This window comes from Ixodes scapularis, unplaced genomic scaffold (genome assembly GCF_016920785.2).
Source record: "Ixodes scapularis isolate PalLabHiFi unplaced genomic scaffold, ASM1692078v2 PGA_scaffold1__304_contigs__length_218370807, whole genome shotgun sequence".
Lineage (NCBI taxonomy): Eukaryota > Metazoa > Arthropoda > Arachnida > Ixodida > Ixodidae > Ixodes > Ixodes scapularis.
The window spans coordinates 83002694-83028447 of record NW_024609846.1 but is presented as its reverse complement, the minus strand read 5'-3'; the positions used below and the strand labels follow the sequence as shown (position 1 = coordinate 83028447).

The following is a 25754-nucleotide window of genomic DNA, read 5'->3' as shown; positions in this document are numbered from 1 at the left end:
CTAAAAGCGTCAGTGGCTGCTCCAAACGAATACGTTGCCTGCTACAGAACCTGCTCCAAAGGGTCAAATGCCGCTTCCATCACTGAAAAAAGAAAGAAAACAGCCCTGTCTACTTGCTTTCACTTATATTTGGCCGTAATATCGGGACGTTCAATTTTGTTCTGCTAACTCTCGTTTTGGGTTGTCTCTACCCATGGAGGAAGGCACCTACTAAAACTCATGATAGAACGACACAACCACACACGCATGCACATTTATATATTTAACGTTTGATAGATTCTTAAAACAGTCGGCAGTGTAGCGCACAACAACACAGCAGTCGCAGTTGGTAATAAAGTAATCTGGCAAGAGTAGGCCGGTGTAGGGTGCCTCAATGACCTTCTGTTTAGAGTGATGCCACCCTTTGTAGTACCCGATGCCGACAGCACGCGCTCACGGGGAAAATACAAAGAAATCGACGAAAACAAAATGTTGCCATAGCACAGTCAGCGCCACAGACGCGTGCAGGGACACGCTCTTTCACGCACTTCTGAACAAAAAATAAATGTAAAAGTGGGAACAAAATGGCCAGATGTCTCCACCCTAAGCAAAGCGCACATGAAGGCACCCTAGGCCGGCGGTGCTGCCGATTTTCGTCGTCTCAGTGTTGCCCGATGTGGCCACGGTGGCGCTGATGATCAACCGACAGTGGCGCTCTCTGGAACACTGCCCAGAGCCTATTGTGCGAAGCAACTGAAAGGGATACTGAAAATTTAAATATACCTTTCACATTCGGAAATATGCTAAACATGGTCAACATTGTCTGCTAATGACTGTGAAACAATTGTATCTTAAATGGATGGCTCTACTTTTTGTTCTAAATGGCCAATTCTGGCAAGCACTCCAAGAGCAGCCATTGGAGAGTGCAACGAGTCTTGGGAAGCCTGGTTCCTCTGGCACATTCGTGAGATCAATTGTCCTGCATGTGCAAGACTACGGTGAGGCTGGCATGGTTATGAGCTTTGCCACTTGGTGGCATCAATGCATTTACTGTTGGGCAACTTGAGCAGAGGCCACGTGGCTCACCTGTTCCCAAAACCACTGACCACCTCATCCTCATCTTGGTCTCAACCCCTCTCCCCCTCTTCCTTCGTGTACTCCAGCTGCTGGAGTTGAATTGGTGCAAAAGAGAAGGAAAATCCAGCTTGGCCAAGTTAGACAGGCAGCATGAGCGCGCGCATAGCTTGGCACCATAATTACCGAACAGCGTTGGTTTTATGGGACAATCGACATAACGACGTTCCAGAAAGCTTTGGAAACATCCACCCGGTGCAATTTGCTAATCGTTTGATTTGTTTCAACTGGAGCATTGACACCATTTTTAACATAATATTGGCATCTCCGTGGTGCCAATACACAGTCGACATTTAAAAAATAGAGGGATGCTATATAAGACCCCAGTTTAGCAGTCATAGTGCACGCACCAAAGTGCTCATCCTAATGCTGCAATATCTTGAAGGCAGGCCAACCTTTCCCCAGGTTAAACATTCAACATCTTAGTTTGGAAGGCATGTGGCATCAATGCTAGGAAGCTCATCTTAAAAAAAAAAAGAAAATAGTTGAAAAGTAAAAAAATATTTTGGTACAGGAATCTTGGCTGCTAAATGCAACCAAGATCAACAATGACACTGAAACGGCATGTTTTACTATTAAAATTATGCGTACAAACTTTATTTATACATTCCATTTGCTCCGCAGCGACGTTCGTGCCCAACAGCGGCACTGCCGAGTGTGGTAAGAGTGTTGCTAGTTGAGCACAGTCTCGTGCATCCGGGTCCCCCCCGAGGAGTGGTGGGGCGAGACCGAGGAGTGGTAGGGTTGGATCTGGCCAGATCCCGTCCCGAGCCAGACCAGACCTTGTCTCCGTACAGGGAACCAGACCCAACGCGGGGCCCGATCCCCACGGGGGCCCCGATCGCGCGCAAGGCCAGGTTCCGTATGGAGCTGCGTCCCTCGCAGGGGCCCTAGGAGTTTGGTCCCTTCAGGGACTTTGCGAGGAGTGCTGCCAGTGCCTGGTCCCTGGACCCACCCGCACGCTGCAGTTCCTGTGCAGCCATGTCCCGGGGAAAGCCCATGGCCTCCAGCTCCGAGAGCTCCTTGGACCACTGGGGACCTGCACGGGCACACACATTGCGTCAAGCAGTTCCACTGCCCAGAGTCGACGAGCCCCCGGCAAAACGGAGAGAGCCCAAAAGAGGGACACTTGGCGCAGGGATCTTGGACGCCACCATTGTGTCCTCAATTTGTTCTCAGATTCGGATAGCTGGTGCAAGTCTCCCTATAGTGAGTTGGACACAGCAACACAAAAAAGAGGATGTTTACGATATTGGCAGAGAATCCACAATCGTCATATGGCAAACATTTGAAACAGCCAGGAAACTGGAGGTAATCGTGGCGGCACGTTGCTCGGCGTCGTCCCTTTTGGGATTTCCTCTTTGAAAGGTTGATTGCAGTACTGTTGGTAAATACTACTGTAATAATTATCCTTACTGACCCTGGAGAGCCACGACACCACAGAAAGGTAACGAGCCATACCATGAAGGCTGACAGTGCTGCGTCTAGTGATGGTGACTATGTAATAACATAGTCAAACTTGTTTATATCGAACTCGCAAAAAAAAGTCTACCTGTTCGATATAGCGGGTAATTCGATATAAAAGTTTTAGTGACTGACTCAAAAATCCCCTTTCTGCTGACATATTACACAATGAAATAATCTTGCATCTTCTGCTGCTGCTGCTTCATTTCATCCGCGATAACGAAATTTTACTACGCTACCGACGGACTCCAAAATGCTGAGGCCGCTGCCTTCTATATTCACGCATTAGCGCCGAACTATGCCGAGAGCACGGAGCACGTCCGAGCAGGAGCACCTCCTGCACAGCGCAGTGTTGCTCTGAAAGTTGGCTTTCCCCCAAGGCAGGCGGGCGGCTGCGTTGGGGGAAAGCCAGCTAGCAGAGCAAGCTGCCTTTGCCCCAACGGAGCACACTCTCCCCACTCCCTTCGCAAGTTTTTTTCTTTTCGTGTGTGTATTTTTTTCCTGGCGTTCGACGCGGCCGCCTAAAAAAAATAGAAAAAAAAACAAAAAAAACGACAACACCAGCGTGCTCTGCAAGCTGGTTTTCCCTCAATGCGGCCGCGCACGTTGGGGGAAAGCCAGCTTGCAGAGCAAAACGGCGCTCTTGGCAGTTTGATATATCGGTAGCGGCTGCTATTTTGTTCGATGTAACCGTAGTTTTTGCTATATATTATCACTAACATTACTGTTCAAAAACATTGTCCCATATAAGGGATAATTCGATGTAAACGGGTTCGATATAGTCGGTTTGACTTGTAGGTGTTTCGGTAGAGCATTTAAAAAATCCTAAAAAATATAACGGTTGAAAAAAAAAAAAAAAAAAAATTTCACAAGAAGAAACTGCCAGCCATGGGGATTGGCCAAAAATACTACCTATATAATTGACTAAAACTTGCGAATTAACTTATGAATTATTGAAAATAAACATGGTTGTAATTAGAAACTTGCTAAGCATAACCAAAAGGCTCGAGATACACCTAAGCCCTTCCTACGAGTTGTGAATGCGAAAGCATGAATGTTGTTCTTGCGCGCGCTCTCGAAGTGATCGCGCTGCGCTGACATTGGCCGTGTTATCGCTCTGGAGGCCTCGCCGCCAGCCGATTCCTTTTACTGGCGCGATGGCGGTGCGGGCCCGCAGCAGCATGAGGTGGCGATCCTTAAAACCGACGCGCGGCGGCCAATAGGAGCCTCGTTTCTTGAAGTCATGACGCACACCAGCCAATGGGAGCCTATCCATCAGAATTTGGCTTCACTTTTGGAGAGGTGAATTTATCAGTCGTGTTGCATGGCTTTTTGCGTGGCCTCAAAGCTGGGAGGCTTCACATCGCGGCTTCACTTCGCTCCATTGGGAGAGGGAAATTTAGCTGCCGTTTGATGCGGCTTCAAAGCTAATAACGTCGGCTTGCTCCATGGGAGAGTTAATGCTTTCGCATTAAAAACCACTAAACCATATTTTTTTTATTTGTACAGCTTTTCAAGAGGGGCATGGCCTTCAGAAACCCTGCTCAAGTCGGACGCATTTCTAGGTTTCAGTTTTCTACGGAGCTCATCCTTGCACTAGCGGCCCTTCTACAGTGCCCAGCTACCGCCTCACCTCTCCCATAAAAAGAATTGAATAGCGATACGCTGTGCGCTCCAGAAAAATGGGTTATATCACACTGCAGCCTGGCATAACCTTTTAGGGGCGAAGCTCCTTAGGGTCTACCCATGTCCGTATGTCTGCCCAATGTCTGGCGTCGGGTGCTCGTGCTCCCGTGCTCGTGTAGGAAAAAAACAAAAACAAAACCGCATCTCCACGTAGTGAATAATGTTGATTGGGGCGAAGCTCTGGTGGTGCTTGTCTGCGTAGACGGTGAGTTGCAGCATGCCGAGCCTTTCGTTCGTTTTCATCCATGTCAGAAAGAGAATGTGTGGTATGGAACGAGGTTATATACGCATTTGAGCATTTGACCGCAGCGTGACATGGATGAAAACGAACGAAAGGCTCAGCATGCTGCGGTTCAGCGTCTACGCAGACAAGCACCACCAAAGCTTCGCCCCAATCAACATCATTCACCACGTGAAGATGCGGTTGTTTTTTACTTTCCAGCCTCCGACGAACCAGGTAAAGGAAAGGAGTGATGAAGGTTGTCTGAATATTTCCAAACTTTACACATACACTGGAGTTACTTCACGTAATTGCTGCACAAATTTAAAACGTGGCACAAGCTTATGGATGCCCTTGCAAAATGTTACTGTTCGGGCTTTCAGCATCACGCGTATGAGACGATCGATTGCCACAGACTTTATGGTGCCTTACGATTTTACGAGGGAGCCGGTCTGCCTGGCTCCGCGCTCGCAGGGAGATCCTTGGAATTATGGTGCATCCATAGTGACTCATCGGCTTGCAACTACAACCGTGGCCCCCCTCCCAAAATGTATGCGGACCTCCTTAAATAGGACTTTAGGTTGGCATCTCTCTCATTGCTGCCTCTTGGCTTCACTAATGATGTCTCCCATATGGGACGAAACGTCCGATTAAATTATTTCTGTTACGTCAAGTCGGTGTAATTTGTACCATCAGGAATGGGATCAAAGATAAACCAAATAGTACTCCACAAAAGGAATTTTAGAATATGACTTAATACACACAATTGTATGTTTTGATAAATTTCTGAGTGTTGCAATTAAACTGGAACTCATAATTCAATTAAAAAAAAAAAAGCTTCTGTCTTAATTCTGGAAGTATGATAACCCTGCACTGCATTCTGCTGGCATCTGCTCTTGTCAATAGGAGATTCTTATGTTTTCATTGCTGGCAGCTTTGCTCAGCTTTGATGGCAGTCTGGCCTTGTGGCATCGAGTAGGATTGTGTAAAGAGTTAGGCACATTAGAGCCACGCTCCAAACATCAAGCAATGCTTAAATGACCCAGGCCGGGAAGAATAATCGTCCTCTCAAACGTTGTAACACTGACCACCCCGAGATGCCCCAAGAGGAAGTGGCCGAGCAGGCAGACACCACGATTATATATCCAATCTGCCATAGAAGCAGCATGTCAGCTGGGGTGGCTACTACACTATCTGCAATACACTAGTAGCCAGTTTCTAACTTGCAATCGACTTCCCATGCTTCCGTGCTTTGTTTCAATGCGGCCCATGGCTATGAGCAATGCCCCCACCCCCTGATTTTACGGTCTGCTCACATGCGCTGCAACTTATAAGTAGGCTAATTGATTACAGTTACAGTTGTTTAAAAAGGCACTGACAACCTTAGCCGATTCATAATGGTGTTAGAAGACTACCCAATTGGTATGTCACATATATTTTTAATAAGGTAAAAAAACGCAACTGCTCGAAACCGAAACTGGACTGGGGAGGAAGAATAAATATAGAGGAGAAGAGCGTTGCCAGAAGTCATGTGGCTGTGCAACATTTTTTTTTTTGTTAATCAGCGATTTGCAGCTTTTTAGAAAGCCACAAAAAATGGGTGTCATATTTCTTTTTCTTATTGAGTGTGCTTTCGATAACCCCAACTTTGATTATATTTGGTGGTTGTGTCTAAACCATAAAAAAAAACGGCACATGACCACAGAGAAGAGAGTGAGCGCAATTCAAAGCGGCCAGTTCTCGATCGGTAGTTTTCGGGCGAAAAGGAAACAAATTTTGAGCCGCAAACTGTGTTTGGGTAGTTGGGCTCTCACGTGTCATGTACAAATAAAAACCTCAGCAAACATAAATACCCTGTCAGTGTCCCTTTAAGCAGGTATATATTTTTGGTTAGTCATTTTGCAGCTCTAGATGAAGGCACCTTTCCAAGGGAGGGGCTTGGGGGTCTTAGCAGCCTTCAGAAATTAGTGGTTAGTGCGAGGTAATTCTAGGAAAGGACAGCACCCAAAGGATTTTTTTTTTATGATCCAACAAACTGCAACTGTTGACAGAGTTAAAAAAAAAAAAAAAAGAGGAATGGAAAGGTTGCGGTAGGAGCATGCTCAAGTGTGGCATAGTGCAACGTCTGCGTGGATGTATTACACTGCCGGACCCTGTTAGTTATGAGTATGACAGATAAAACATGGCCACTCGGCAGGGTCGGTGCAACGTAGCAGGAGGTACTTTCAAAAACACCTCAAGTTGTGAGGGCACAATCCCAATCAGTGCTTCCCAATGCACAGCAGATTTGCAGCATCTCGAGCAGTGCCCACTAGGCAGCGATTACCAGTAGGTGACTGTCACCATCCATGCATCAGCTTAAAAGGTACCGCTATATTTGTTCGGAAAACAAGCTGCTCTTTATACGGAGTCCACTGCGTCTTTCTGGAGCAGCATGCAGTAGAAACAAGTGTTAAATTTGCAAAAGGAGATTGGCAGATGACGAAGTGCAGATCGCATTTGAGACTCAATAAACAGTGCAGCGAGTTACCATACATACCATTAGCAAGCTCACAATCCAAGCACGGATTACAACTTTGGTTTCAAAGTCAAACAAGTCGCATGGAAGATGAGACAATGTGGAAAGAAGTTTGCCATGAACGTGTCTCCATCAAAGGGGCGACTTGGCAACTGCAATACAATGAAAACTCAAGGTCTTCAATGTGCATAAGGCATGAATGCACACACCAATACACCATCTGTCCATATCGAAACCAGAAAAGACTATGATTGTTATATTCTGCGGCGCAAGCCACACATTCTCCGAGCTGCAGTGTGCTTTGTCATTCGCTCGTCTCCCTTTGCAGATTGCAACTACTCTTTACGTGCCATGGACAGGAAAGAAGATAAGCGGGCCTTGCGCATGAAATAGGTTGCCTCATTTACAAGTATGTGCCGAAGTAAAAGCGGGGGGACAGAGGCAATGTGTCTTACAAGAGCATGCATGCATGCAGGCAGACAGGCAGACAGAAAGAGAGAAGCAGGCAAGATGCAGGCGGGGTTTAATGGGGCAGGCTAGCCGAAGAATCCCCGGGCAGCACCTGGCTGCAAGGAGGAGGACAGGGCCCTGGCCAGCTCTTCCTGCTCCTGCAGTGTTGAGCAGCTCTGGGAGGCCAGCAGCTGCTGCAGGCGGGCACAGTCCGGCAGCTCTCCCTCGCCCAGAAACGGGGTCTCCGTGCCCGTCGTGCCAATCACCAACAGGTTGCGCTTCAGGTCGATCAGGCACTGCACGCGCCGCCCGTCGGTACGCCCAATCAGGTTGTTGGCGTGAGGAAGCTCGCACAATCTCAATGGTGCCGCTCGAGATCAGACGCGTCTGCAAGGACGCTGAGGAACGTTTACCTGGTGCCTCTTGAGCATGTCCAGACCGAGCAGCATGTCCATGGGCTGCTCCTCCAGCACAGAGAAGGAAGAGGTCAGGAATACCCCCTCAATCTCTATCTGCACTGCAGGAGAAGGACAAAGGGTTCGCACAGGGAAACTACTCTTAGTAAATGCCTGGCATCGCTGGCGCCCATCGAGATGTTCCTGGAACACAATAGATGTAAATGTTCACCGGGACGTGTCCTCTGAGATTGCCGGAGAGCAAAACCGTGCACACTGGCAATCTCCGAGGCCATGACTAGGGTTCCCACTCATTCGAGGGCCGATATTTCACGAGTGGTTCCGCATAGTCTCACATTAGTGAACACCATCTCTTTATCTTTTCTGTGCACAACTTTCTATCTTTTCTGTGCACCAAAAGCAATGATGCACTGGCTGCAGAGTAGAATCTTTCTAGAGTAAAATCAGTGTCTTCAAGTGCCTGCATCAGTAAATGCATTGCCAGGACCTGCAGACAAGCAGGCGGGATGATCCTCATTTTGATAAGTATTCTCTTCGTCTGGCATACAAATAAAGAGTCCTCACTTATGATAAGCTAGCACCAGAATTTAACACCTTTGATCGAAATTATGTTGCAATATTCTAATTTAAGAATTAGCTGCCAAGTTTTTTTTGTCGCCGAAAATAAATTCTCAAGAATCCCAGTGTCGATACTAATGCAGAATCAATACTTGGACGAGTGTATTGCCAAAGTCCCGTGAACACCGCAGTCATCGGCAATGCGCCACGTGACATCACCTGGGCGGACGCCCACCACTCACCCAGGTGGATGCGCCCAATGATCTTTTGGGTGCCGACCCCCTTGGCCACCCCAGCCCAGCGGGGGTCCACGAGGCGCATGATGGCACAACGCTCTGCACAGGCCTGGCTCATGATGGTCGTCTGGGCACCTGGGATGCAGGTAGGCAGGTGCACACATCACAGCTCTACCGTCGCCAACTGGAAATGTCTGCTTCATCACAGTTTGGCACCCAGAGTGCAGCTTAGTCCAGTGTGCTTGGCGCGTCAAAGCGTGCCCGAAACGGCAACAGAGTTCATCGAGGGAGTTGCCAGGTAATAAATACTATGGGTCACCCCAATCCTGGCAGTTGATCATAAAACCGGCAGTGAAAGACGAGCAGGCACAGGCAACCCAGCCCACGGCCAACAGAACTAATGTCAACTGGTCGCCTGCATAAGCTACAGCAAAGATAAGCACCTACCCCATCCACCCCCGATTCTGGGCGACTACCAAAATCACAATAAAGCCCGAAGTTGTCGAGGGGACAAAACAAGATGTGGTAGGACCGTCTGTCGGAGACACACTCCAGCACTATGGTAAAACAAATAAAAAAATTTAACCGCATCTCCACGTGGTGAATGATGTTCATTGGGGCGAAGCTCTGGTGGTGCTTGTCTGCTTAGACCAGGGGTGCACAACATACGGCCCGCAAGCGCAAGAGAAAAGCGCTCGCGGGCCGCATGCAGCCCGCGAGCGCTTTTCTAGCGGCTTGCGGCCCCGCTCAGCACAGAAATTCGCTTACTATGCCATTCTATCCATTGAGCGCCCGCTCCGCTTGGCGAGCAGCTGTGAAACCCTCTGACCTACTTCTCTGTCTTCGGCGAAGTAACTACGATTGCTCAATTCAAATTTTCCCTCTTCACTAATCCCGCTGAGAACAATAAAACAGCATGTGCAACTCTCCCTGTCCATGGTGCGCATCTGTCTCAACATGTCTGTCCACGGAACCCGAAGACTTGTTGCTTTCTCTCAACAGATCCCTTCCCTCTTTCACCGCGGATGCTATCAACCCTCTCTCTTTTTGTTGGGATAGGTAGGGGTCGCATCATCGGAGTGGAGGGCTGTGATCCGACGATGAAACTGGAGCTTATCGACCTCCAGTGTCCACCGGCGCTGAAGACTATTCATCTCGAATTTCAGCTGCATGAGTTTTACAAAAGCCTGGACAAGAACAAGTACGGAAACCTGGTGGACCACGCCTAGAAATTGTCGTCACATTTCGGGAGCACGTATGTCTGTGAGCAAACCTTTTCACTGATGACTATCAACAAGAACCGCCCTCAATCTTCCCTGACGGACATGACATTGCGAGATGTGCTGATGACGGCCACGAGTGAGATGACACATATCGGAAGCCTGACCGCAGCCAAGATGTGCAACACGTCGCTCTAGGTGCGGCCCGCACAGTTTTTGACAAAATCAATTTTGGCCCGCCTAAATTTTTAGTTGTGTACCTCTGGCGTAGACGCTGAGCCGCAGCATGCCGAGCCTTCGTTCGTTTTCATCCATGCCAGAAAGAGAATGTGTGGTATGGAACGTGGTTATATACGCATTTGAGCATTTGACCGCAGCGCCCTCTCGTCTATAAACGTTGAGCCAATGCATGCAAAGTTTAACGCGACTATATACGCATTTGACCGCAGCGCCCTCTCCTGTATAGACGTTGAGCGGCGGCATGCAACGTTTTATCCATGACATCCCCAGCTCTTGAGATACTACCACATCTCAGAGCCCCCTACTCGTCTCGCAATCGTGGCCGAGTGGTTAAGGCGATGGACTAGAAATCCACTGGGGTCTCCTTGCACAGGTTCAAATCCTGTCAACTGCGCAACCGTTTTTTTTTTTTTCATCATTTTTTTTTGCCTTACACGAGCACCTGAGCACATTAGCTCACGAGCAAGAGCACCAGCAAGATCGATGTGAGGGCAAATGCCGGACAAACAAGGCTAGACCCTAAGGAGCTTCGCCCCTAAAAAGAGGAACTCGACGTCATGTGCTAGGCCCAAGGACGAGTCCTTGCCTGAGTCGATGAAGGCCTTGACGGGGTGGCCATTGACGCGGCAGTTGATGTACAGCATCACCACCTGGCCAAAGCTCTCTGGGTGGTACTCCATGGCTGCCTCCATGTTTGAGTCAATGTTCTGCTGCCTGCATGAATCCAGCAGTACGCTCAGCACCAAGCCACCTTCCACACTAACATCTGTTGTCTGTCTGTCTGGTCTCTCTCTCAACAGTCCTTTATTGTAAAGAGAAGGGAGCGAATGCTAGCAGAGCTGGCAAAGCAGATATCAGAAAGCAATGCAATTGCTATACAAGAAAAACTACATTTCAGAAAGAGTCATACTCATCAAATGAATCTAAGATACTCAATGTTTACAGGTGGTTGGTGCAGTGATTGAGCATTCCATGGTGCAACGGCAATGATGGTCAGATTGCTCCACACTAGGTTACCTATCGTGCCTACTCAGATTCCGAATGCTCAGATGTTGGTATATAATTTACACTAAAATAATATGAGAACTTGTAAAGAAAGGGCACTGTTTATAAAATCTTCAAGCATGCAATCAAATTGAACGAGGGGAATGTCCTTCCAGCAAAACACCATGCCAGACGTGTTTGTGGCATCCGGAAAGCCCAAGAAAAGAAATACAGTAGACTCCCGTTAAGGCGAATTCGCTTAAGCAGAATTTTCGGATATGCCAAACAAAGTAAGAACATTTGGCTGGTTTCCTATAGACGCAATGCAAAAAAAAAATAGTTTAACATGAACCGCTTTGCGCGCGCATTCTGGTGAACTCAAACTTCCATAGGTCCCCTTCGCGATGGCACTGCACCAACGGCGACGTCTCACATTGCGCTGCGGCGGTGTTCGGGAAGGGGGGAGGAGGAGGGCACTGGAGTGGCGAGGGATACGGGTGGTCGGGCCGTGCAGGAGCGGCAGACAGAAACATGCAGGCACCGCGTGCACGAGAGCATACCTGAACACGAATTACAGTGTAAACTAAACTAAACTCCCCAGTCTGTTTCACTTGACGAGTCTACGTACGCAACGGCAACGAAGACTCGCCTCCTGGCTCGGCAGTTTGCCCGCTCCACTGGTCTGTTCTTCATTGACATCAGCTCTATGCTCAGCCATTGACGCTGGACTGAACCAAAATGGAAAAACGGACGTGCAAGTTTCTCCCGCTGGCAAGGGAGGTGGAAATACTCGAGGAGGTGAAAGCCACAAAGCTGTTGAAGACAGCAATTGCACGCAAGTTTGGCAAGCCAAAAGTATGTTATCAGGCATAGTAAAAGATGGAAAGAAGATATTAGACGCCTACAATGATAATGACTTCGCACCAAAGTGAAAGAGAATGTGCACAGCCGCACATGAAAACCGGCAAGCAGTTCTCATCGCGTGCATTCGGCAAGCACGGGGCGACAACTTGCCCGTGAATGGAACCGTCTTGCGCGCGAAGGCAGAGGCAGAGGAAATTCCACAGCGCTTGAACATAAATTTTCACGTAGCGATGGCTGGCTTAATGGCTTTCGAAAGCGACACGGACTGGTGTTTTGCCCTATCGTCGAGAGGCCGCGGCCGTTGATAAAGCGGCTTGTGACGACTGGAGGCTAACGAAGATGACGCACTTGCTAGAAGAGTACAAGGTGATATCTACAATGTTGACGAAACTGCGCTGTACTACCAGCTTCTTCCAGAGAAAACGCTGTCGTATGCCGGCGACGTGTGCACCGGAGGCAAGCACAGCAAGCTGCAAATTACCGTGCTTGTTGGTGCTAATATGAGCGGGACTGACAAGCTCTGACTTGTAGTAATCGGCAAGGCCGTCTCCATGCTGCTTCCAGAGCGTGAAAACTTTGCCGGTGAGCTATAGGCCAACTCCAAGTTTTGGACTACCAAAGCACTCTTTGAGCAGTGGCTGCGCGAGGCGGATTGCCGCTTTGTTAAATAAAAGAGGAAGGTCCTCTTCCTTGTCGATAACTGTCCCGGGCATGGGAAGGTCAGCGGACTTTCGGCTATCCAGCTCGAGTTCTTGCCCCAAAACACAGCTCCAAAACTGCAGCCCATGAACCAAGGGGTAATCAGTTCTCTGATAGGGCACTATCGACAATCGCTGCTTCAACGAATGCTTCTGTGCATGAAAAATGGCAAAGAGTACTCAGTGAATCTCTTGAGTGCCCTCCATCTTCTGTCTCATGCCTGGGATCAGGTCACTGAAGCTACAATTGCAAACTGCTTCCGCCATGCTGGATTTATAAAGCAGAGCTGCTCACTAGAAGCCCCATGTGAGGTGAGGACTTGTAGGAAGACACTGAACCAGAGGACGCCTCTCTAGCTTCTTCATTGAACTGTAGCGGCGTTTCGTTGGACATAGCGGCATACATTGCTATGGATGACTCTAAGGCTACTTGCAGAGCAGATAATATCAAAACTTTGACTGGGGAAGTGATTGAGCCGCCAGAAAACGCGATGATGACGAAGACGACAGTCAAGACGTTGCTCCGGAAGCACCATTAGCATACCTGCCAACCTTCGAATTCAAAAACACTCCCGCGGCCGCGGGAGGGGGGGTTAGCGAAGCGATGTGCAGCTTAAGGTCAGCCTTGCCATTGTGCGAAACGCTTATATCACACGTGCACGTGTTACAGAATCCAAACTTCTCGCCCTTTTTATACGGCACGAAGCACGGGAATTTCGACGTGTAGGGCTTCATGAACACCTGAAAGTACCTCTTTCAGTGATGTGATTGGCCTAAGCCATTTTGGAGCACCTTTTGGAGCAGCCAGAACAGTGTTTTGGAGCAGCAAATGTGGCCTTTGGAGCAACCAAAACAGTATTTTAAAGCAGCAAAAGTGGCTTTTGGAGCAGCAAAAGTGGCTTTTGGAGCAGATATTCTTAGAAAAATAAAAATATTTGTTTTAAGTGCTGTACAAACAAAGGGCACTTTGTGTTGTGTTGTGTTCTGATGTGACATGTTGTGACAGAACTCGCTGTTTGAGTTTTTACTGCTGAGAGATCCCACAAGTGTACAGTGCTGTTAGCACTGCCGAGGCAATTCCGAAAAACCGCTTGCCACCATTTTACTGATTCCCGTCGTGCCAGATTTTCGTCAAAAGTAAGCAAACGCAAAAACATGGATTGCAAGCATCCCGGCTGGTGCCTCTGTCATGCAATCATGTTCCATGCACGTGAGGGCAACTGAGGCAGGCTTGCAGTTGCACGTGCTTCGTCGCGCGAGTGGAGACAACGGCTGCTCGATCTAAACCGAAGCCACGCCACTCCGCTCTGTTGCCAAATGATTCCCAATATTCAGTAAAACCTCGTTATAACAAAATGGGATATAACTAGGGTTTGGAGTTTTCGGTTTAAACCGATAAAAACCGATAAAAGTACGCCGAATCCATTTTCAGAAATTCGGTTTTAACCGAAAAAGGTCAGTTTTTAGGTTCGGCACTTCCGATTTAAACCAATAAAAATGTCAATTCCATTTTTTAAAATTCAGTTTTAACCGGAAAAGGTCACATTGACCTTCATTCGTACCGCAGAGCCGTGGCGAAAAAGTGGAACGACAGTGTCTATCGAAACGAGTCCGAATGTATGGGATACACGGATGCCATCACGACGTTTTGGTTTAATGTACGCATCATAAATAGAGACGTGATGTGCGAAATGCCCCATGACTCCGCCATGGATGCAGGTATTTCCTGAGGGGAGGGGGGGGGGGGGGGGTCAGGTGTTGGTCAGCGTAGCATATGTTTAGGAACCCCCCTCCCCCCCCTCTTCTTCGTTTTACGCCCTAAATTTTACACATGCAGAAATCAAGAGGGGGGTCAGGACATCCGGACCCCCCTCCAAATCCGCCCCTGTGTACGAACATGTTTTCAAACTTGTTGTAAGGAAGACTGACTTGATGCAAGCTCTGCATGTGGTGGTGTGCTTCAAAACGTCGCACCGTGTCTCTTTTGGTGGTCACAATTAATTGATTAATCGGCCGATCTTGGCTCAGGCAGCGCTCCATCTCATCAGCCTGCCCGTGTCCAGTGTTAGCGTTCTGAGAGCATTTTCGAAGCTCAGGGTCATATTAACAGTAAATAAAGAGTGCGAATCCACAAGAACATGCGAAAGTACGTCTGTGTACTATAATAAGATCACGTAATCCGGATGTGCAGAAGGTAAAGTTCCATGTATTTTGGGCATAGGCTTCATATATACCTTGTCTGTACTTCTGCTGTTTTTTTTTTTGTTTCTTTTACAGTTGCAAACATTTGCCAAATAATTTGTCAATTTCTTTACAATGCATCTGTGCCGCTATTCTTTGAGTGATCACAAATATCAGAGCTACAAGGAGGATCATATCCGGTGTACGTTGGTGTTTATTTTATATTCACCGAAAAAAGCCGATAAAATTTTGTGGAAATAAATATACGCCGAAAAAAACCGAAAATATTATTTTAAAATAAACACCGAAAAAAGTACGCCGAATTTTGAAAAAATAGAAACCGAAAACGCGGAATCCTAGATATAACAAACTAATGGATATAACAAAGCAATCATAATTCCCCTTGCTTGCAAATAGGGAGGAAATGAACATTGGCTATAACAAACTAATGGTTATAACGAAATAATTATGATCGCTCCTTCAACTTCGTTATAACGAGGTTTTACTGTTGTATGTAAAATGTAACTGTCGAGCATACGAGAAAAAAACAGTCCAGCGGCGTGCGCTTGCCAGGCCGGCAAACAAGGTACAAGCTAAACGCACAAAAAAAGGACCTGAGCACATTGATGCAAGACGTCGTGAGCCAGGGTCAAAAAGTTCTTGGAGCGCTTTGCACAACGACCGAACTTGAGACAAACAAGCGCGTTGCGCGGGTTCAGCGTGCAGACATTGCCTTCTTCGCTTTAGCTCACTTCTCTTCACCAACTTTCTTTCGCGGCAGATATTTCACGGACCGGGATAGCTCTCGAAAGAAAGCCTACCGAGAGAAACCTAGTTAACAATACTTCGACACAACAGTCTGAGTTAAAGAGGGATTTGTTTAGTAACGTATGATTAAAACAAGAAAAGGAATGTCGATGAACATGCGGCAGTATTTAGTTTCAGTTTAGAAAGCGCCATATCTGCAGCGATGTGGGGGACTGCAAGACCAAACGTCGCGCGACCACAGTGACTAAAAGGCAGGGACCAAATATAGTTTTCCCACGGCCGTTGCTTTCAGGAGCGAGTGCTTCAGCTCAGAAAGTAACTCCTGCCGCGCAAAAACATTGTATCGTTTCACAGCACGACAGCACGGCTGGTACCTGGCATGCTAGCGTCAGAGCATCCACACACACCCGCGTCTATCGTTGAAAATGTTTAAAAAAAGACGCGAGACGGGACACGACGAGAATGCGAGACGGCAGGAAAACCATGCAAGATTGGATGGGCAATTGATGCAGGGTACTTTGTGTCAGGCGGCCGCTTGCGCCAGATAACCCACGCATGCTCAATTACGGTACTCAGTTTAGTTCGGTTTTGAACGGCGACCAAAATTGGTTTTTTGGCGCAGGTTTGGTGCAGATTACCCATATTTTTGCAAAATATAGCAGGATGTAGCAGGGTTAGCCCCTTGGTGCAGTTTGGCACAATTGGCGCAGCAATCATATCACTGCTCTTTTGAGGTTTGGAGTTCGCCGTTGCGCCGCAAAGCTATTGCGACCAGGGGAATGCTACGATTACATGTGCAACAAACACAGAAGCTGCGCTTCTCGCCTCGAAACTGGCCAAAACCTGCGGAAAGAGAGACGCCCAACCACGTCTGAACACGCCGAACCAACGTGCGCCGCCGAACACATGAACAAAGGCTTTGGGCTTTGGATTGGTTTGGATACGTGGCCACTGGATAGATGGATAGTAAAAACCATGACGCTGCCGTGGACGGTACCTATCCCTCTCTTGTGGCAGTGCAAAATACCACCAGCAACAATTATACAAAAAAAGAAATTGTTAAAAAATTGTTTTATATATGTAATTGTTTTTTTTCATAAAATTTGGAACAAGATTCGTAAAATCGTAAAATTAGTCCCAATTTGTACATTTTACGAAAAATTCAGAAGAGTTGGCAGGTATGCATTAGTGACATTTGATGCAGCAGATGCTGCTGTAAGTGTGCTACTGCAGTTCTTACTGAACAGGAAGGTTCTGAAGGCTTTCTCAGGAACATTGGCCAGATGTCGTGTTTCATCGCTGGACACCGATTTGCGCAGAGGAGGAGGCAGTCAAAAATCACCGAATGGGTCAGTACCCCCCCCTAGTGTTGTGTTTAACATTTTTTTTTTTCTTCTTTTGGCATGGTGAGCCAAATAAATGTCCCTTTTTAAGTATCTCTTCATTTTAGGCCTTTACATTCTGTGTTTATTGGTCGACAGCAATTTAGACATGCCCAGCATCATAATTAGGGCACTTCTGTTAAAACGAACATCTGATAAGTCTAAAAAAATTTTAGAATCCCTAGTGTTCGTCTTAAAGGGAGTCTACTGTACAACGTTCTTGGCCAAGTCCTGAGCAGAGGCAAAGAGCAAACAGCACAGTGAGTGCGTGGCAGATGATTTACAAGTTTGATGCGAATGGCCGGTCAGATCCAGCACAACAGAATGTTTCAAAACCCCTTCCCAGGTAAGCAGGCAGCTTCCCCAACCCGAGAAATGGTCTGGTAATATGGAGCTTGTCCGTCCCCCTTGGCTGATAAAGCTGGTGGTACCTGATCTCTTCAGCGATGAGGCGCTGCGCCTCTGGGTCAAAGGGGTCTGCGTTCATGATGCGGATGCGGTGCCGGTCCCGGTCGGCCTTCTCCTTCTGCTGCTCGTTGAGCACCCTCGTGAATGTGTCTGCAAAAAACAACTGAGCTGCATACACCGTTTGTTTGCAGAGCTTTGAGATCAATGCAGGGCAATCTTCTCCATAAGGACACAACCCATCTTAAGGTTCATGAAACGGAAACTGGTGGTAGAGAACCTGAATATGATGCAGCAATATCCAGTGGCCATTGAACATCATGTTTTCTTTTTTTCCTTTTTGCTTGCTCTGAGGCTCACAGCCTCTTAGTGCTCAACGTCCGGCAAGCCCTACCAATAGGATCACCTGTCGTCAAGGGATAACCTTTCCTGCTCACGTTTGAAGGGCCTTGAACACAGAAGTTCGGGTGAGGGAAAAAAACAGTACCCTAGATGAGCAGGAAAGCGATCCTCATCAGGGCAGTTAATGCCAAAACCATTGTATATAAACAGATGATTCCTCTTTCACGCTTTATTCTGAGCACAACTGGGCCAAAGCAAAATAAAATTTAATGATCCCTTTCACATTCAGAAGTCTCTTAGAGGAAAAAAGGTAAGGCCTTCAAGGATACCACGCTGACTTCAGTCCTAACCTCTTCCTCAGTTACTTTTCTCTCTCTGCTTTCCCGAACCTTTCCACAAGCAGTTCCAAGATGCGGCTTGTACGGAGCCTTAAAGCAACGACGGGCCGAGAGGTTGCAGGCGGCGCCGCCCTTTAGTTATTACTTCCATGACACTGATGGCAGATGACGGCAAAACTAGAGACCCCAGGAATTCCGACACTATGCAAATGTCTGGAGACTGCAGCGGCAGAAATGGGCAACCGAGCGGAGACCGTTTACCCAGGTCTCCCGTGAGCAAGGCGTCGGCCAGCTGGGGGTTGTTGTGCTTGAGGAGGGCCAGCTGCTCAGGGCTCTTGAGAATCATGTCCCGGATGAAGGCCGGGTCCTCTTCCCCCTGGGTGGCCGCTCCTCCGCCCAGGCTCAGCTCAGTGCCTGCCAGGGCATGCTAAGGTTAGAGTCACTAAATGTTTCCAGAGTACCGCATTCGATAGCTTCCACTGCGACTGTCCTATTTTAGCTTTTACCAACCATTTTGGTGCTGAAACATCTTTGGTGGAAGGGGTTTCAGGGATGCCAACCCCATCTCTCAAGTGGACAGGCCACAAATTACCACCGAAGTTAGGAAGTGCCCAGGTCGGGACGCGCTACCTGAAATCACTGGTAAGACACAGTTGTATAAAAAGATTATTGACTGAGCCGAAAAACTGTGTAAACTAAAATTTTACGGAAAGATCACACTCCTGTCATTCTAAACTAATCTTTGATAAAAGTTCCCAAGAAAAAATTCTTTCTCAATTTGTTTTTATGCAAAAATATGCTTTCCAAATGCTCATGGTGACCACAGTAAAAAAAAAGAAGAAAAGATTGAGCCACCATTTGGGTGCTATCGAGCCTGGGAGTTTTAGTGCTCTGGAAACATTCAGTGACTCTAGCAGGGGTCAGTCCAGCCATGTTACGGTGCCTGGAACGCATCTGACTGGCGTGTTTACCGCGTCCAAAAAAAGCGGTCCCTCGATTAACGCTTGTTAATGTCGTAGAAGTGTCACGTCGTTGCCATCCGCAAGCCCGGCAGTGTCGCAGCAGCGGCGGTAGATGTGACAGACACCCATTCTGCTGCAGGTCGCTCTCTAGCTCGACCGTCTATCGAAGGTTCGGAAGCCGGGAGTGGACACGCCGCGACTAAGACGACACTCGCGTTCGCTCATGCCTTTTGCGGGTACTTCTAGTGCCAGCCGCCGGAACTGCGATGTCCCGCAACATGACACTCCAGCTTTTGCGATGTCATTCGTTGCCTTGACCGCTTTCGATGCACGGGTGGGACAGGATGGTAAACACACCGGTTGGCACACCAGGATGTCCCCAACACGGCGACAAAAATCATAGCAGGGATAAGCGGCTGTCGTATTGTTTCCTGGCGGGCGCAGTTGCTTCTAACTTTAGCTACTCGTACTTCGTCGACCGGCGAACTGCAGGGTGTGGGGCATGCTATGGCAAAACGGATGGCTGTCGTAACTACATTCGCGGCAGCTCTGTGACGAGTCGAAACCTTACTGCTACAGGAAAGAAATGAAGGGGACAGCCTGTTAGAGGTTTTTTCAAGGCACCGCAAGTCAAAAAGGCAGTGTCCCTCCCGAAGCTGCAAGCACTCCTCAAGAACCACCGCCACCATGGCCTTCAGCAGGGATTGTGCCAGCACACTTTTTTGGTCCTATTTTTTGCCCTGGCATTTCACTGGGTACCTGCGACCGGGAATGTCGAAAGAAGGACCCCCCCTCCCGTCAAGTGAAATGCCATGCAATGCATCATCTGCAGTTCACACCAACATCTAACTAACCCGGCACTGTGACTGCAGCTTATAACCTGATCAGTCCTCAGACTGTACAGTAACAGCTGGAACCACTGCGAAAGAGGAGTGATAAATTTTAAAGGGGGGGGGGGGGGGGGGGTACAACCATTAGCAGTTCGCTGAGGCATTAGGTATGGAAAGGTTGCGAACAGAACGATAAGGATATCACCTTCCGCGTCAGAAATAGGCATTCGCTCAAAGATAACGTCGATAATTCGGCAGTTCTCTCTGCACGCGGCCTAAGAAGCAACAAATCTTTAGTAGAAATTCCTGACATGTCTGGGTATTCGCTCAGAGCGACATAGCAGAAATTGGCACATAGTGGCACTCACGTACCTTTGCCGCCACTTATTTATCACTTTGTCATTTCCTACGCTTGGCTAAATAAGGACGTTAGATAACCTTCTTGGCATTAGGTTACCATCGCCCGAAGCCGAGTTCGTATATCGGCTTTCAGGGGAAGTTTATGAAAACGCGTCATCACAACAATGACGCAGCGGATTGTAGACTACAAATCAACGACAGCGAAGTCACCTTTTATTCTCCCCACGAGCTGCTTTACTACCTTTCGTGGGAATCTGCGCTCAGTCCCAACACTGCCAGATATCGTTCGACGTGTTTTGGTGAGGAAAATGAGAGTGCGCCATCGGCTGGGGCGCGGAACTGGCCGGCATCGCCGAGGGGCACCGCCCCCGCAGCTCGGCCCTTCACGCCGCGGGACCCCTCACCCGAACTGCTGGAGGCCTGGCTCGGCTGCGGCGGAACCAGGTGCTGAATGAGCAGCACGTCCCCGTCCTTGATGGAGTGCGCCGACAACGAGCGCTTGTCGTCCAGCAAGGGCCGTCCCTCGTGCATCACCACCATCTCCCGGGCCGGAATGGACGACTCGTACTCGCAGAGTGCCTTGAGGTTCTCCAGCTCCATCTCGGCGCCGACGTCGAGCATGTACAGCTCGCCGGACAGCGTCGTCACCGTCAACTTCATGCCGCCGCCGAGAAAAGAACTGACGCAGACCCAAAACAATAATGCTATAATAATGCCGGAGCCACACACGCACACACGCTGTTGTTTACGCTCGCCGTGCGGCTGCCAGTAGCGCGCAGAGGCACAAAGCAGCTGGGCAGCTGGCGATTCCGCGAACCACCGTTGTTGAACTTATGTCGAACCCACGTGGAACCTGGTGGAACCACATCACTCTGGAACCCCCCACTTCTCCGCTCCTACTTTTATTTTAATGTACCCCCTTCTTTTCCCAATTTTCTTAATCTACTCTTTTCTTTTCTCCTGCATTTCTTGATTTTGTTTAGGGGCACCTGGGCCAATGCAGGGTGTTTTCAAGAAAGGGAACTTGCGTTAAAGCGCTAGGGTTTCGTTTTTTTTTTTTTTTCTTAGCACTGGGCCTACTGGAGGCGAAAAGGTCAGTTAGTTAGCTAATTTCTAAAACTGTTTAATTAACTTTATATATTTGTGTTTTTGGTGGTGGAAACTGTAACTCAAAGTGACGCAATGGGTGAATTAGTTATACTAGTTTTGGTATAACTAATTAACCCACCTCATTACTTAGTGGCCACCATGACTATCGACATAATCCTGGCGCTAAAGAGCCTAAAAGTAAAAAAAAAAAGTTTTAAATTACACTTTTGGAAGTGCTTCCTCCGACGGGCGTCGGAGGAGTGGGACCTGTGTGCAAATCGTTCCTCCGACGCCGGAAGTGACGTAGTCGCGTCGGAGGAAAGACGGCTGTGTGGAAATCGTTCCTTCGACGCCGGAAGTAACGTATCATCCCCGGCCCCGGATGTTGCCTTTGTTATGACATGTGGCCGACCATGTGCGTCTGCCGCTGTAGTCTTCTGTGGTCGGGTCTTGGCCGCGCTGCTGTCGGCTGCGGTCACGCAAGCTATTTTGACTGATTTTTCGCACTCTTTGAAGCGTTTTGTTTAGCATTGTCTTGTTCTTTTTAGCAATACATTTTTCCGTATCTAGTGCTACTCTTTGTATTTTAGCTTTGATCGAACCCCCAGCGTGCCTCGAGTTTTGGTAGCCGGCGATTCGATGGTGAAGTACTTGCCATTGAATAGTCGGTTGGCTGTTGAGGTTGCGCCGTTTAGTGGTATTAGAATCGAGCACTTGTTTTCCCAGGTGTCTGAGAAGCTACCCGATTTTGATGTTGTCATCCTACACGTTGACACTAATAATTCCCATATTAGTGCCAGCGTGTACATCGACAAATATCGTCGTCTAGCTGCCCAGATCTGTGAACGCAATCCAATGATGCAGATCGCCTTTTCTGCCGTTCTTCCGAGACGGGAGAATAGGTTCTGCTCATTGGAATGGCAGCGTAGTCACGCTGCAGAGATCGAGGCTTCGAATGACCGTTACCGAGAGGTGAACTCGCTGCTGCGAGAGTTGTGTCGCAGGGAAGGGTTCACGTTCCTTGACGGGCTAGCTGACGAGTGGCACCAGTGGATCCACCGCGACGGCGTCCACCCAAACCGGATCGGCAACGAGGTATGCACACGTGCGTTATGTCGCTGCACTATAAAGAGCGCGAATATAAGGCGGCTACGATTGCAAGGCTCACCGTAAAAAGGGGAACTGAAAATTGACCTGCGCACGTGGCGAGCTAAATTACTGGTTGGATTCAACTGGTTGACAGAACGGTGCCAACTCCAGCAACGAAACACGGCACAACTTGGAAGGTTGACCAGTCTTTATTGTCAAAAACCGAGAATGAAAATAAATAGGTTCGGTGACGTTCACGTTTCCGGATTGAAGGAAGCACAGCGTAGCTATAAGGACCGCTTCAGTTGCCTCGTTAGCTAATTGCGACGATTGAATCGCCCTTTCAGAGCGAGTATTTGTGCGAGGTGAAAGATTAGCCGCTGGCGTCTGTCAGCACCCGTGACGACGTCCCTAGCTTCTCTCCATCGCGTGAAGAAAGGAGCTCACCCGTGTTTCCGCGTTGCGCAGGTGAAGTCCTGATAGGATGCGGTTGCGCTCCCACCTTACAATCAAACAATTCCAATTGCTTGTGTCACAACAGCTGCCAGTTCGGGTAGACTTTCCGCCATTTTTACCATTGTGCTCTCCGCGGCTGTTTTCTCTTCCGTCTGGTTTCTCCCTGGCTGCCCTCCGGTCGTTGAACTGCATCTTTCTGCCCTCGAAGTTCACCGTTGGGTCGCAAGAAGCGCAGATATGGTTTTGACATTTTCATAACGACACGTTTATCAATACACCAACTTTGGCGATGGTTTCCCTTCTCTACCGACCGCTGGATGGACGGATGGACGAATCCGGCTGAGCCCTTTGGATCGGGCGGTAGCTTACGCCACCTAGCCATTCTGTTTTACCATTTAAGCTTAGAATATTTAAAGGTGAAAGCTATATTCACTCCGCACTGCAAAGAAAGTGAGGCTATAAACACCCTTGCCATCAGTTAACAAAACACCCTTGCCATCAGTTAACAAGATAATACCTAGTTTTCTCTCGCCTTCTGCCACCATTCACTTAATATTTGCTTGGTAATCTCTACTGTCTTGAAATCCACTGTTCCTTCGCTGTTTCTAAAACCCAATGACTTTATTAAATCTATGTTCTCTTCATATCAAGTATCAAGTGCTCAGCCGTCTCGTCCTCCTCTCCACAAGCAGTGCACACTGTATCCATTTCCTGGTACTTCGCTCTGTGTGTTCTGGTTTGCAGTACACCCGTCCTCGCCTCAAACAACAATGAGCTTTCCCTAGAATGGTCATAAATGCTTTCTTTGGCAATAACTGTTTTGTTTAATTTATAGTTTTCCAGAGCCGTCTTTGTCTGCATTCTCTCTAGCCACCAATCTCTTTCTGTGGCCTTAACTGACACCTGCTCTTCCTAAGTCCACTATAGCCTTAAAAACTGTCCTCCTAACTCCCTAGTGCACTGTCTCCAGTTTGTATCTATACTCCTCATGTATAAATAGCTGAAAACCTTTTGTGCCCATTGCCACCCATCCATTTGCCTCAACCAATCCTCAAATTCTATCTTGCTCACCGCTTCCTTGCTCTCAAATGACGCCCATCCCATGTCTCCTTGTACTAGCTCCCTGGTTTGGTGTTTTGCAATGTGTCCCCAAAGCCAGCCTACCTACTCTGCACTGTTTTATATCTAGTCTCGCATGCACTTCGGATTTCACTCATAGCACTGCATTTCCAAAAGTCAAGCCAGGCACCATGACCCCTTTCCAAATCTCTCTCACCACCTCATACCTGTTGTAATTTCAAAGTGCTCTATTTTTCATTACAGCTGCATTTCTGTTGCCCTTACCTATTATATACTTTTCATGCTCACTGAGATATTCTGCACCATCACATATCCATACTCCTAGGTACTTGTATTTACTAGCTTTCTCAACTGTAATATTCTGTACCTTCAGCCTCTCAACTTCATCATCGTTAAAAATCATGATTGGTGATTTTTCACTGCGTCACATGTGCCATCTGTCGACAACGCGCAAAACTAATCCGCATGCGTGTCACAACGGCCTGCTGGGTCCGATTTAAAAAAAAAGGGAGTAGGTCTTTGCTTCAATGTTTAATACATTTTTATACATGTACATAAATGTTGATTTAAGTAAATATTTTTTATGCCACTAATTATATTGCAATTTATAAAAGGATATGTACATTAAAATTTGACATATTTTTTTAAATACATAAATGTATACCTAGTAATTAAAGGTTTATCCATTTCTGTAAATCTATATATTTAAGTTTTTTTTCCTTCACTAGCAAAGATCAATACACCCCCATCTTGTCGAAATGGACACGGCATGTGAACCCTAACAGGGAATGGGAAAACAATTGAAACTTCCCCTGGGAATCCCTCCAACCAGTTAACTCCTTAAATGGTCCCAGTTACCGCTACCCGTTCCCCATCTGGGCATAGTCAAGCCAGTTGACCCCTCAGCTGATCCCAGTTGCACTCCTATTGATAACAGCCAATTCCAACTTGGGACCAGTTAGTTCCAGTTGTAACCAGTCGAGATGCCAACCGGTCCCAGTTAGACGTTTTGGCATAGGTGCCTTGTATGTAAAGCTAAAGGCGCAGCACCTTTTCTGTGAAATCTTCAAGGCAACATCTTTAACAATTTGAACAAGTGAGGTGACTGCAGCTAACAATCAGCTTTGGTGCTAATGTCAAGTACCGTGTGCAGGTCCTCGCTGGGTTCATGGGCCAGCAAGTACGGAGCATGCTGGAGAAGATGGCCAGGGCCAAGATCCAGCAGGACCACAAGGAGGCAATGCCAGGGACCCGCTCGTGGGACGGCTGGACCATCAAGGGTGCCCTATTGACTGCGCCATGTTGTCTCTTCAGAATTCTCCGACTTTTCCAGCAAAGTTTTGTTAATCTGACGACATAGTCTTTCTAAGAGGCTGGGGAAATTATAGCAAAAAGTTTGTGGGCCTCACATCTGGTAACAAGAAGGCTCCAAAAACAAGGCCCCTTGAAAACTGGGCAAGTTGCTACTTGTGTAAATTGGCTCTGAAGAAACCAACAACTAGGCGCTGCACAGTCCGATGATTCTTTCCGAATCTGAAGTGCTTCGAGGGAATCGGAATTTTGTGTTATAATGTGAATAAACTGTTCTGCATTACAAATCGAGTTTGATGTTGTTTACTTACATTTGGTGGGGTGCCAATTTGTCTTATACCTTAGTAGTTACATCAACACACTGCATTTGATATCAATCCTGCCCCAACAATAGCTAGCGCACATGGGCCCCTTTTTTCCTTTCTGATCACTCCACAAATAATGCCCGGTGTTTCTCTGCGTGCACCAGAGCAACGTAAGAAAGCTAACTGCGA

The 25754-nt window shown here is 47.8% G+C and overlaps 2 protein-coding genes across 3 annotated transcripts; one reads left to right on the top strand and one right to left on the bottom strand.

Annotated features, from left to right (window-relative positions):
* Positions 1-1680: 1680 nt before the first annotated feature.
* Positions 1681-21134, bottom strand: LOC8026371 (protein DDI1 homolog 2). Of its 2 annotated transcripts, XM_002403439.5 has the most exons (8): positions 20640-21134; positions 18345-18497; positions 17430-17556; positions 10708-10835; positions 8668-8796; positions 7865-7968; positions 7564-7747; positions 1681-2152 (listed from the first exon to the last, which is right to left on the bottom strand). In XM_002403439.5, exons 1-8 carry the CDS (start codon positions 20893-20895, stop codon positions 2004-2006), a joined length of 1230 nt encoding a protein of 409 aa, XP_002403483.3. In that variant the 5' UTR covers positions 20896-21134; the 3' UTR covers positions 1681-2003. The 2 variants fall into 2 exon arrangements, with proteins under 2 accessions (XP_002403483.3, XP_029835044.3); XM_029979184.4 differs by lacking the exon at positions 18345-18497 and having other exon boundaries at positions 20640-21106.
* Positions 21135-21559: 425 nt separating this feature from the next.
* On the top strand, positions 21560-25547 carry LOC121836096. The gene is made up of 2 exons (XM_042290814.1): positions 21560-22419; positions 25103-25547. The coding sequence occupies exons 1-2, from the start codon at positions 21964-21966 to the stop codon at positions 25307-25309; spliced, it is 663 nt and encodes a 220-aa protein (XP_042146748.1). The 5' UTR covers positions 21560-21963; the 3' UTR covers positions 25310-25547.
* The last annotated feature ends 207 nt before the right edge of the window (positions 25548-25754 follow it).

Bases quoted from the DNA above. Each gene is read 5' to 3' on its own strand.
- LOC8026371 (XM_002403439.5), bottom strand. From the start codon at position 20,895: ATGAAGTTGACGGTGACGACGCTGTCCGGCGAGCTGTACATGCTCGAC. The intron at 10,836-17,429 runs GTACCACCAGCT...GGATTCATGCAG, and splicing joins CTCATCGCTGAAGAGATCAG to GCAGCAGAACATTGACTCAA. The intron at 7,748-7,864 runs GTAAACGTTCCT...CGGCGCGTGCAG, and splicing joins ACATGCTCAAGAGGCACCAG to TGCCTGATCGACCTGAAGCG.
- LOC121836096 (XM_042290814.1), top strand. From the start codon at position 21,964: ATGGTGAAGTACTTGCCATTGAATAGTCGGTTGGCTGTTGAGGTTGCG. The intron at 22,420-25,102 runs GTATGCACACGT...TACCGTGTGCAG, and splicing joins CAAACCGGATCGGCAACGAG to GTCCTCGCTGGGTTCATGGG.